Below are 13,077 nucleotides of genomic sequence, written 5' to 3'. Positions count from 1 at the left end.
TGTAGAACCAAGCAACGTGATTTCTTTGACAACCTCAATGTTTTCTCCATTTACATATATAGTGCATTTAATAGCTATAATATAGTTTAAAATATATCTATAAGAACAAAGTGATACAAACCTCTGTTAGTTTACCACAGATTGTACATCTTGATTTATTTAGAACTCCTTTAGTAGGATTCTGTTTGTCTTCGTAGAGTGACAAACAAGATGTACTACAGAATTCTTGGAAGGACTCACTTGAATCCACTTGAGCAACAATGGTTCCTTTCATTGTGGTTATATCTCTGAAAAATAAGAGGTATGATATAAAGTAAAAACCATTTTAAAAGAAATAAAATATCAACAGTAATATACCATCTGAGATTTTTCATTTGCCCACAGATTTAATCCTGGGAATCAAACATCATTTTTGTATCCAGCAAATCACTATCACTATTTAGAAACTCTCAGGAGCTCTGGTGGCATAGTGCCTAAGGCATCTGACTGCTAACCAGAAGGCTGGCGGTTTAAACCCACCACCACTCCTTGGAAGGAAGGTTGGGCAATCTACTTCTGTAGTGATACTGCCTCAGAAACCCAAGGAAGAGTCGCTATGAGTTGGATTCAACTCAACGGCATTGAGTTTGGTTTGGTATTTAGAAACTCCTGGCAATAAAATATGATTCAGCAGATGACTGAAAAGCAAATTTATTTTATGATATGAAATCCTTACCCCTACTCTATTTATCTTCAACTAAGTAACATAGGCTTTCAAATATTAAGAATACTCAAGAATTTAAAAAAAAACACTTTTATTAATTATACCAAATTAATGTCAAGGACAAAATTATTAGGTATAGATTCATAATAAGTAACATGCATCACCAGAATATAACATACATCTGTTCTAGAAAGGATTACTGAACTTAAATACACTTCTCACTCTCTCTAAGTTGTCTGCCCACCATTCTGCACAGCTCTCCAACCGCAATTAGAAAGGTTAAAAAATGACAGTACTAATGACCATTGAGGGTTTCCTTTAATGTGAAGTTTCAGGATTCTCTATTTCAGCATAAGGCACTGTGGTGGCACAGTATTTGTTCACAGTTTTAAATCACTAGCCATTCCATAACAGAAAGATGAGGCAGTCTGCTTCCATAAAGATTTACAGCTGTGGAAACCCTATGAGGCACTTCTACTCTGGCCTATAGGATCTCTATCAGTCAGAATCAACTAGATGCAATTTGTAGTGGGTACATTTTAGTATGCAAGTTTGGATTATAAAACAATCCAAAAATTTCAATATTTGACTGCATTAAATATGTACAATATTTAATTTATTAAACATGCACCGAGTTCCAAGATCTAAAAGTAGCTAAAATTAGCTTTACAGATTTGGAATGCTCCAAATAACGGTACAGAAAGTCCAGTTGGTTTGACCCTGCATATATATACTATCCTATATTCTGCCTATTTTTAACCAGTGAAACATACCTAAAAATGGAAGAAAAGAGGACCTGTTTCTCAAAGTTTCTAAAAACTGGTATCTGACTCTTCTAACAGTGAATATCATGATGATTTAGTGTTAGTGACAAATATTTTCAAAGTACATAGAAAATCCAAAGACTTGTCAATTTCAAATTATCTTGATCTGAATTCTGTACAAAATATAACCTCTTTTAATATAGATTTAGTCATATATAAAAAAAAATTCTTGTAATAATGAAATAAGCATATACTTTACAAATTCAAGGAGTCCAACGAAGATTACAGATGTGTTAATTATAAGGGCCTAAAGAGGGCTGCTATGAGTCAGAATCAAGTCAATGGCAATGGATTTGGTTTCTGGTGCCCTGGTGATATGGTGGTATGGTGGTTAAGTACTCAATCGCTAACCAAAAGATCAGAAGTTTGAACCCACCAGCCACTCCACTGGAGAAAAGACCTGGTAATCTGCAGTTGTACTCTGTCCTATAGGGTCACTATTAGTTGGAATTTGACTCAAGGGCAACGGGTTTCATATTTTTGGTTTTTATATCAATCAGCCCAAAACCTATCCAAATACCAAGCCCTCTATTCATAAGTCATCTGAGCTTGCTAAAGAAACTCCAAAAACATTAAAAATTTGAATTGGTTTCAAGACTCAAACTAGCTTATCAATTTTCAAAATACAGCTCACAAGACTCACATTAACAATTTTTTTTTTCTTAAAAAAAACTTTATACCAGTATTCAACCATATGGAAGGTAAACCTTACTTTTTACACATAACACAGAGTTTCTTTGGAGCAGGCTTGTGAGAGAAGGAAGAAAGGCAGGTGGTAGAACAAAATAGGTGAGCAGATCCTTTTCGTTGATAAGCTGTCTGTCCCTTCTGCAAAGGTTTTTTGCAGTTTGCACAAGTGACTTTAACTGGTTTAGTGGGTTGCTGTTGGGCAGAAGGCTGAAAAATCTGTTTAGGAAGTGAGGCCACTGGTGATAAAGAATCCACTCCAGGTTGTTTCTGGTTACGGGGAAATGAAGCTGACTGGGAGATCCAAGAATCTTAAAAACAAAATGCACAAGAGAGGGTAAGGAAACAAGTATTTATGCAAATTAAAATTTATCTATAAGAAATAATTTTAAGTTCCCATTCTGCAAAAGCTTAAGTTAATAAGGCAGCAGTACAGCAGAGAAATAAAAAACAAATTCTGGCATAAGAATATCTGGTTCAAATCCCACCTCCATCACTTAATAGACTTCTCTTAAAATGAAAATGGTACTAATCTCTTAAGAAGGATAGCATTTAAATGAGATAATACATGTAATAAAGTCTATTATGATCAGCCTACAGTAAGTATTAAAAAAATACCAGCCACTGGTTATTAAGTAGCAAGTAGTCATGAATTTACAGAATATTACTATAAGAACACATATATGTACATAAAAGAATAAAATGCTGACCATCCAGAATTGTTGAGAAATGTGATGCAAGTACGAGAAAGTTTACATGTTATTTATTTTCAAAACATCTACTTAACAATAACTTTTTTTAATAGATCTCATTCTAAACCCTCTATTACCACATATCACAGCAATTAAAAGTACAATGTTATAAGGAAATAAATGGTATTGTCAATGTATACTAACAAACATCAGAGTACAGTCTCAGCATAGTTATCCATCATCTTCTCTTTAATATTAGCTTCCTTTGTACTTATGAGCAAGAAGTCTGCAGCATATTGCAATCTTGTACCACAGATTTCTCACTATACCATTAATACCTATTTTCATTTTGTATCCAATTTCTATGACTCTGGTCTCTCTTTTTTTTTTCCTTTCCAATTTCTTCTAAATTTTTAACTTTATATACAGAGTAAATAGAGTACATCCTAGAATTCATTTATTCTGCCAACTTTAGAGTAACTGACACAAACTCATTGCCATCAAGACAATTCTGACTCATCGCAACTCTATAGGACAGAGTACAAATGCCCTAGAGGGTTTCCAAGGCTGTAATTCTGTACAGAGCAAATTGCCTCCTCTTTCTCCCATGGAGCACCTGGGGGTGGGTTCAAACTGCTGACCTTTTGGTTAATAACCAAATACCTTAACTACTATACCACCAAAGTTCCTAGAGTAACTTACAAATAAGTAAAAATACTAATCAACAAGGGGGGAGAAAAAGAGAAATTACTAAAATATGTAGCAATTCCACCATTTTATGAAGAAAATAAAGGCCTTTAATCAAAAATGATATTTGAACATATGCTAGAAGGAATAGTATTTTACAATACAAATATGACACCTTAAAGTTTTTCAAAGTTGAGGCTTATCATTTGAACATACACTTAAGAGGGGACAATTTAAAATTTGATATCATCTATTAACTTGACTTTTGAACTATGGCTTTTTAAAATTCAGTTTAGCATTCTCAGTCTTACTCACTGCTGTTGAGTCGGATACGACTCATAGTGACCCCTCCTTGGGTTTCTGAGGCAGTATCGCTAAGGAAGTAGACTGCCCAACCTTCCTTCCAAGGAGTGGCTGTGGGTTTGAACTGCCAACCTTCTGGTTAGTAGTCACATGCTGTTGGCACTATAGCACCAGAGCTCCCTAGGCCTTGTATAAATAATGTGTATCAAAACCAAAACCAAACACACTGCTGTTGAGTTGATCCTCACTCACAGTAACCCCTCCTTGGGTTTCTAAGGTGGTATCTCTATACAAGTAGGTTGCCCAGTCTTCCTCCCGAGGAGTGGCTGCTGGATTTGAACCAACAGCCTTCTGGTTAGCAGTCAAATGCCTTAGTCACTAAGGTTCCCTTTATCTGTATCTGCAGCTCACAAATTTCTCCCACTTTCAAATTTCTATCTCTCCCAACAGCCAACAACTACAACAACAAAAATTTGGAATAGAAGGAACCTAATCATTTTGTCTAAACTCCCCATTTTATAAAAGAGAAACTAAGTGATAGCAATGCAAGTAAATTCAAGTCAAAATCAGTCTAAGAACGAGTAGAAATAACCAAGATTTTTATAACTCTTGATCTATTACTATTCTCTATTAGAAATAAAACAGCACTCTAACGCAAGAGCAAATTCAACTCAAGTTTGTTTAGTTTTCCTTGTATAACACTTTTAATAACCAGGAGCACAGGACTCTTATGGTGATATATAGCCCTTTTACCCAGCAACATTCCTAAGGAAGTAAGTGACCTGAAATGTAAGAATTTTCTTAAGAAGAGTTGTTTAAATAGAAGAATCTGGAACTATGCTAAATAATCAACAAATTTTACACACATATATACACGACATGGCCTAATGTTCAAGATCTGCTGTTAGGTATCTAAAGAGATGGTGGAAAGGAACAAGCTGCAAATCTATCTGCGTGTACAATTACATGATTTTCAGTGGTGAGACTGAATGTTATTTTCTTCTTTATGCTTTTGTTTCTTAATTATGAAAAAGGCAAAAAGGTTATTTTAAAACTAATTTGTACATTGTAATTCTTAAACTTTTGTGTAAGCTGGAAAGCTACAATGACTGATCCTTGAATACACAGTTGCTCCTGCTATTGTTGTTAGCCGCCCCTTAGTTGCTTCCAACCCAAGGCTACCTCATATGTGCAGAGCTGAACTGCTCCACAAAGTTTTCAAGGCTGTTAACTTTCAGAAGCAGATCACTAAGCCTGCCTTCCAAAGCACCAATGGATATGTTTGAACTGCCAACTTTTCAGCCCATAGTTGAGCGTGTAATTATTTGCACCACGCAGGAACTCCAATATAGGAAACTAATAGCAGTAAAATGGTAAGAACTTCTGAAAAGCATTATGATAATGTATTTCTGGAACTTGAAAATGCTCACATAAACATGTCTAGATACTACCACCTCTCCCCAGCAAGACACATACAGAACACACCTACCCACAAGCATATATACGAATCTGGGAGTGAGAGTCTTAGAAGCAAAGAGAAATTTTCCAAACTGAGTGATAAGGAACATACTCTTTCAAAACCAGTATAAACCATACTTTAGTTTTCAAACCAAAATTCTTTAGGAGTGGAAGGGAGAAGGGACTCATCTCCTTTTGCCTAGCAACTTCACTTTTAGGAATATACTCTAAGGAAGTAATAAGAATATCAAAGAATGATGAACAATGTGCAAGTCAAATATCCATTTTGCACCATTAAAACTCATGTAGCATTTCACCAAATTCAATACCTTTTCATGACATAAGCATTCAATAAGACAGCAACAGAAAGGAATTTCCTCAATAATAAAAGGAATTTATGAAAAACTCACAGCTAACATCATACTCAATGGAGAAAGACTGACAACCTTCTCATAAAGATCAGGAAAAAAACAGGGATGTTCATTCTCACCTCTGCTATTCAACATAGTCTAAAAGTCCTAGTCAGAGCAAATGAGGCCAGGAAAAGGAAAACTGCAAGGTACCCAAATTGGGAAGAAGGAAGTCAAACTATTTTCCCCGCCCCCCAAAACATCACAATCCTATACACAGAAAACTCCAATAATCCAAAAGAAAACTATTAGAACCAATAAATGGATTCAGCAAGGTGACAGGATATAAAGTTGTTAACAAAAATCAGTCAGGTTTGCTATACATCAGCAATGATCAAGTGGAGGAAGAAATTTAAACACTGCAGTACCATCTAAAAAAAATAAAGTACCTATGAATAAATTTAATCAGGAAAGTAAAAGACTTGTATACAGAAACCATTACTAAAAGTAATCAAAGACCTACATAAATGGAAGTATATTCCATGTTCGTGGGTTGGAAAGCTTAATATAGTTGAGATGTCAATACTACCTAAAGCAATCTATAAATTCAGTGCAATCTCCACCAAAATTCCAACAGACTTTTTACAGAAACAGAAATGACAATAATCAAATTTATAAGGAAGGGCAAGGAACTCTGAACAGCTAAAGCAATCCTGACTTTCCTTTTCGCTTCTAATTTTCACATTAAAATACTAGTTAAAGGATACTAGCCAAAAGTATTATACAATAAATAAGGTGCCAAACTGTCAAACTATGATACTGAATATAAAGAGTACTTTTTAAAAAAACCTCTCTATATAAATAATTAATTTTCTAATGATCCCAGGTAAAATACTGTAACATGGTTTTTGTCTCTATTCTTGGTAGTTAAAATTTCAAACTTAAGGTAACAACTCAATAAAACTAAACTACTGTACAAGCAGACATTAAACAAAGTAGCACTAATTACTATAATAATAATAATAATAATAAAAGTCCAAAGTTTAAATTCATTTACATAAGTAGAACGTCACTTACTGCTTACCAGGATTATGATGAGTTGCTGATTCTCCATTCTGAAATACATCTCCTGCCACATTCATCCTACCAGGATTAAAAGGTCCTACTCCAGTCTTGGTCTGTGAAGTTAAAGATGGGGTGTATGTTTGTATATTAACACCAAAATTACTTGACTGCAGTCCGTTAGAGACATCTCCCAAGTTGGTATTCTGCAGTGATGTTACATGTGTAATCATTAAGTTCATATCGCGCCCGTCAGGATTTTCTAATTGGCCATCATTCACAGAGCTTACACCTGTTTCTAAGGTCGTAACATTAGCAATCTGAATTTCAGAGTCTGGTTCTGTGGTGATACCACTATTACCCATTCCTGCATTTACCTTACTTCTTGCAAAACTGGAAGTGGAGAAATCCATATCATTGGTTCTGTTTTTAGTTTCAGAAGGTCTCCGTTCAATAAAACTGGAGGAATTTTTCTCTTGTCCTTGATTTGTTTCCATGTCCTCTTCATCATCAATGATAATTGTTTCACTTACGCTTCCCTTCTGAGAAGTCAATTCTTTTGAGGAAGGAAGAGTTTTAGAATCATTTCCTTGTAGTTCTTCAGTTTTTGATGATGTAAATGTTATAGTTCTTTGATCAGCCACCACTGGTGCCGAAGGTGGAGGAGGCTGTACAGGTTCTATAAAAACAACATCATCATCATCTTCCACTGATGAGTTTTGAAATTTATTAGATTTAGAGACTAATGGATTGGGTGGACTACTGAATGTATTTCCTACATTTGTGAGACTAGTTGCCATCGTGGTACCCCCTAATAAAACAGGAGTCTGTTCAGTCAATTCTAATCCTCCCACTGAACCTGTGTCCATGCCAAAGAACCTGTTAGGGAGATAGAAAAAAGAAAAATTTCAGTATAATTATTCTTACTTAGAATGATCCTAACTGAAACAGTTTAAAAATACAAGCATATTTTACATTCCTTTGTATTCTAAGTTTGAGTAATTTTTACCTAACTTCCAGAAAAATATTTGATACCTGTATCTTCTCTCATTAATAACTGAATATAGTTTACTTGTTAACTTCCACAATATAAAAAAATTATCCAATTTTCAGTAATAACAATCCCACCATCAACTCCTTTACTATTTACCCTAACAAATTTTAACACTGAAAATATAGACAAATCCTACTGAAGGATTTGAACTAGAAAATAAGCATAATCTGGCAAAAATAATCCTTTTACTATACATCTATCCCACTTATCTACTATACTTATTAAAATGTGCAATTCCAAACATCCCTTACTTTATTCCTCTTTTAATCTTTTTCTCATATTTCCTGCTTCCCACCTAACTGTATGATTAAATCCTGAAAATCTGAGATCTTTCTTGACCCTGTTTTTTTACCAAGCACTATGCTATGTGCTTTGTATCCATTAAGTAGACTGACAAAGACATAGGAGTCCCAATCCCTGGAACCTGTCAACACTACTTGTATGAAAAGAGTTTTTACTGGTTAAATATTTTGAGATGAGATTATCTGGGATTATCTAGTTGGGCTTTAATGCAATCACAAATGCCTTTATAACAGGGAGATTACACAGATGGCGGAGAAGACAGCAACATAACCACAGAGGCAAAGACTGGAGTGACACAGTCAAGAAATGACAAAAGCCCCAGAAAGTAAGAGGCAAGAACAGATTCTCCCCTGGAGACTCCAGAGGAAGCATGGCCCTGTTAACATTTGGATTTCAGCTAAGTAAAATGATCCTATTTCTGACCTCCAGAACTGTGAGAGAATATTCTGTTATTTTAAAACTCACCAAGTTTGTGCTGTCAGTGAAGGTAAACACGGGTATTCAGGTGGATAGATGGATGGGCAGACTGAACTATTAGGTATGTCTATGCAGAGGGGAGTGTGCCCAAGACTACATATAAGGTTGTCAGACAATGGTTCTACAAGTGTATTTGTATGTTCTGTAAGAATTCCCAGGGGTATAGTAGAGCTGACAAGGGACAAGGTTGTTGTCACTTCTTGGTCACACAGCCAGCTACCCAGAGGGAGTGAGTAGTTGAACCTGTGGGCTTGGGACCATAGTTGCAGGGGACATCAAGCTCAATTGGCATAATATACTGCACAAAACATTGTTCCACCTCCTACATTGGTGAGTAGTGACTGGGATCTTAAAAGCTTGCAAGCAGCCACCTAGATGCAACGATGGGTCTCTCCTCGTCCAGTGCAAAGAAGAATAAAGAAAACCAAAGATTCATGGAAACAATTAGTCCTGGTGACCGGTACCCCATGAGATCCTCAGTCTATATGACTCGACTATGCAACCAGAAGAATTAGATAGTACCCGGCTACCACTGTCAACCACTCAGAGGGGGACCTAGGAGGAGATCCTGGATAGAGAAGGAGAACAACGTGGAACAAAACTCACAATCATTTGGGGGGAAAAAAAAGGGACATCAAGTTTGCTGGTCTGGTAGAGCCTGGTGGAACCGATGAAACTATGGTCCCTAGCTGCCCTTCAGGTCTGGAATTGTGGCTTCCAGCCAAACAAAAGACAGGCATATGAGTTTAACATGTACCTGAGTTGGATACACTCCTTGGAGAGAACAAGGATGGGAGAAAGAGGGGCAGTTTATGCACAGGGAGACAGTTCAGGGGGCAGGAGTGCATGGAGGGATGGACACAGGGAAGAGGTAACCATCGGGAGAAGTGGGGGGCATGTTGCACTGGGGTAAAATGTAGTCAATGTCATGAGATAACGTGTGTATGAACTGCTGTATGGAAAGTGAATTTGCTCTGTAAACTTTCACCCAAATCACAATTAAAAAAAAAAAAAAAAGTCACCAAGTTTATGGTAATTTGTTACCTTTGCTACTTTATAAAGAACACTCACTGCTGTCTAGTCGATCCTGACTCACAGCGACCCCTCCTTGGGTTTCTGAGGCAGGATCTCTACTAAAGGAGATCGCCTAATTTTTCTTCCGAAAAGTGGCTGGTGGATTTGAACCAGCAGCCTTCTGATTAGCAGTCAAATGCCTTAGGCACTACACTACAGAAAATTAGTATAATCCACTTCTTAATCTTCAAAACAATCTTTGATATAAGTATAATTTTTGTTCCATTTTAATGATTAGTAAATTGTGCTCCAAATCACACACAATTGGAATGCCTACTAAGCTCTCTATTAGTAAACAGCTCAAACTCTCCATTGCTCTGCTACATATTCAATTTTCTGAGTACCCACTATATGCCAAGCTATGCTCAAGCCAAAGAGCCGGCACAGACTTAACAATAAATAAAGAGCCAGAGAAGAAAGAAAATAACTTTTGAAACAATGCCCTTTAGCAGATGCAGAACATAAGAGCAACTGCACAGGTGGGAGCAGAACTAATCCTAAATAGGAATTACCTTAAATCAGAGACTATGAGCGTACACTGTAGATAAATTTGTAGATGGGAAGCTGAAGTATTAATACCACAGTAAACAGCAGTCTTAAAGACTACTTTAAAAAGATTACTTCATATATACTGCTATTTATTTATACTACTATAAAGAGCTTCTGGAAGAATAAAGAGACTAAAATAAATAATTATTAGTTTGGCAGATGGGTAAAAAGGGTGGATAAACTGTTCATGTGATCATGGTATATCTTTTTGGAGTTTTCTTAATTTTTGAACCACATGATTTATTATCTATTTCTAATGCTACATTGGGAGCTCTGGTAGCATAGTGGCTAAAGCACTTGACTGCTAACCAGAAGGCTGGCGGTTCAAACCCACCAGCCACTCCTCGGAAGGAAGGTTGGGCAATCCTACTTCCGTAGTGATACTGCCTTGGAAACCCAAGGAGGGGTCGCTATGAGTCGGGGCCAACTCGATGGCACATAACAACAACAACACAATGCTACATTAATTTAAAAAAAAAAAGAGTTACTAGATAACCAGTTTATTTAGGTGGTTAAGAGAAGACCTCCTTGAGAGGTAACATTTACACTGATAAATGAAATGACAAGATCCAGCTGTGGAAAAATTGGGAGAAAGGCACCCCAACCAAAGAAAACAGCTCCTGCAAAAGCCTGGACAGAATGAGGTTGGCTAATTCCAACAAAAAAATAAAGGCCAATGTGGCTAGAACACCATAGGTGGTTAAGGGGAAGAGTGGCACGACGAGAGTTAGAGAAATAAATACAGAACAACTCACTATATTCATTAATCACTCTCAACAAAGATTACTGAGCACCTAGTATGCAGTTTTAGACACTTGGGAAAACTCAGTAAAGAAAACAAGTAAACATCGATGCCCTCAGAAAGCATGGATTACAATAACAGGAGTCTGGAATACTGTAGTATTTTCAGCAAAAGGACATAATCTCACTTATGTTTTGAACAGATCACTCTGGCTGTTATATAGGAAAAGGATTATAAAAGGTAACACTAGAAACAAAGAATCCAATTAAATAATTACGGAATGCTTTAGATGAATGATGGTAGTAGATTCAACAATAGCAGAGATGGGATACTATTTTTTTAAAGGCAGATTTTACTTACATGAAAAGCTTTCCAAGATATACTGTTCAATATGACTGCTAACCAGAAAGCTGGTGGTTCAAACCCACCAGCCACTCTCAAAAGGAAGGTTGGGTAATCTACTTTCATAGTGACACCACCTCGAAACTCACAGAGGTGTTGCTAGGAGTCGGGTCCAACTTAACGGCACATAACAAGTGTTGAAGGCAAAAAAGCTACAGAACCACAGAAAGTATTAATACAATGTTACGCATACTCAAAATACACACACACACACACACTCACACACACGATCTTCCCAAAGTACTGATACAGGAAGTTTGCTAGGAGAATCAGGAAACATGGGTAGAGGATACAGTCAACAAAATGCACTTGAGATTCCATTTTAATCTAGAAAAATTTTAGGCAGCTAAAACACCAGCCACTCCTCGGAAGGAAGGTTGGGCAATCTACTTCCGTAGTGATACTGCCTCAGAAACCCAAGGAAGGCTCGCTATGAGTCGGGTCCGACTGGACAGCACATACATAGTAACAACAACAAAAAGTACCTAACTGAATAATGGGAAAAATTAGGAATCAGTAATGAAAGATACACACTTGACAAAGCTCTAGTCAAATAGAGTTCCAAGATGTCTTGCAACAGATGAATGGATAAACAAAATGTGGTACATACATACTATGGAACACTACTTAGCCTTAAAGAAAAATGAAGTTCTGATACATGCTACAATATGGATAAACCTTGAAGATATGCTGAGTAAATAAGCTAATCACAAAAGGATATATATTGTATGGTCTCACTTAATTTTCTTGGTCCACAGGTTTAGTGGCATGATTTTGTGGGTCTCCCCAGTCAACTGGCCTAGAACTGTTTTTAAGAGTTTCTGCTGTACCTCCTAGTTCAGTGAATAGTGCCTGGAGCAAGAGAGGAAGATGGAGACCCAGAAATCAGAGAAAAAAATGGATGGCAGGTCTAACAGCCTTCGCAAACTAATGCCTCCTTTTGTCATGACATCTGAAGAAATGGATAGTGCCAGGCTACCATTACGGATTGTTTTGATCAAGGGCCTAATAAATGGATCTTCAGCAAAAGCAGGAAAAAATGTGGAATAGAACTTTAAGTTTTCATTGGAAACCAGCTTACTGGATACACACTGAGACCGAATCTAATGGCTAGAAACAACTTGTAAACCTTGAAACAAAATTATCTCATGAAGTCATCTTTAAGCAATTTAAGCTCATATAATGAAGAACATTCACTTGGAGCATGGTGCTCTTTTAAAGAAATAGCTACATGAGATTAAATAGACAACAGTAACTCTAAAACACAGACAAGAACTTTAAGGGGCAGAGTCTAAATTAAGAGTGGTGAAACAATATGAGCAGAGGTAGGGAGAAGAACCATGACATAACATGAAGTGTGTAACCATTATCAATGAACTGTATGTATATGTAAAACTTGTTGAATGCATGTGTTCTGCTGTATATACTTTAACCAAAAATAAAATCTTAAAAAACAAAAAAAAATTCCAATGGATTATCAATCTCTAAATTCCTAAGAGTGATAGATAATAAGCACTTTTCACAAATGGGCTACACCAACTTTAAAAAAAAAAAAAAATTACAGATAGGTTATAATGTCTGTGCACAGATTAGGTCTCATACTTGAGGGAAGGCCAGAAGGCAAAACCAATATGCTCACTTTAACTACCAGAATTATTCTTAAATACTATTCTTTGTCAACGTATACAATCTAGTTCTTTATTGTGTTTG

General features: G+C 36.4%; 1 protein-coding gene across 1 annotated transcript in view; it reads right to left on the bottom strand.

Moving 5' to 3' along the window:
- ZMYM2 (zinc finger MYM-type containing 2) overlaps window positions 1-7,635 on the bottom strand; it is a 95,120-nt gene extending 87,485 nt beyond the window's left edge. Inside the window, exons 1-3 of the mRNA XM_007956524.2 lie at window positions 6,789-7,635; window positions 2,240-2,525; window positions 122-287 (exon numbers count right to left, since the gene is read on the bottom strand). Of these exons, the coding sequence (XP_007954715.1) occupies window positions 122-287; window positions 2,240-2,525; window positions 6,789-7,635 (1,299 nt within the window). The remainder of the gene's footprint in view (window positions 1-121; window positions 288-2,239; window positions 2,526-6,788) is intronic.
- Between the last annotated feature and the right edge of the window lie 5,442 nt (window positions 7,636-13,077).

Source organism: Orycteropus afer, unplaced genomic scaffold (genome assembly GCF_000298275.1).
Source record: "Orycteropus afer afer isolate SDZICR_OR568_19922 unplaced genomic scaffold, OryAfe1.0 scaffold00628, whole genome shotgun sequence".
Lineage (NCBI taxonomy): Eukaryota > Metazoa > Chordata > Mammalia > Tubulidentata > Orycteropodidae > Orycteropus > Orycteropus afer.
This window is presented reverse-complemented; position numbering and strand designations above follow the sequence as displayed.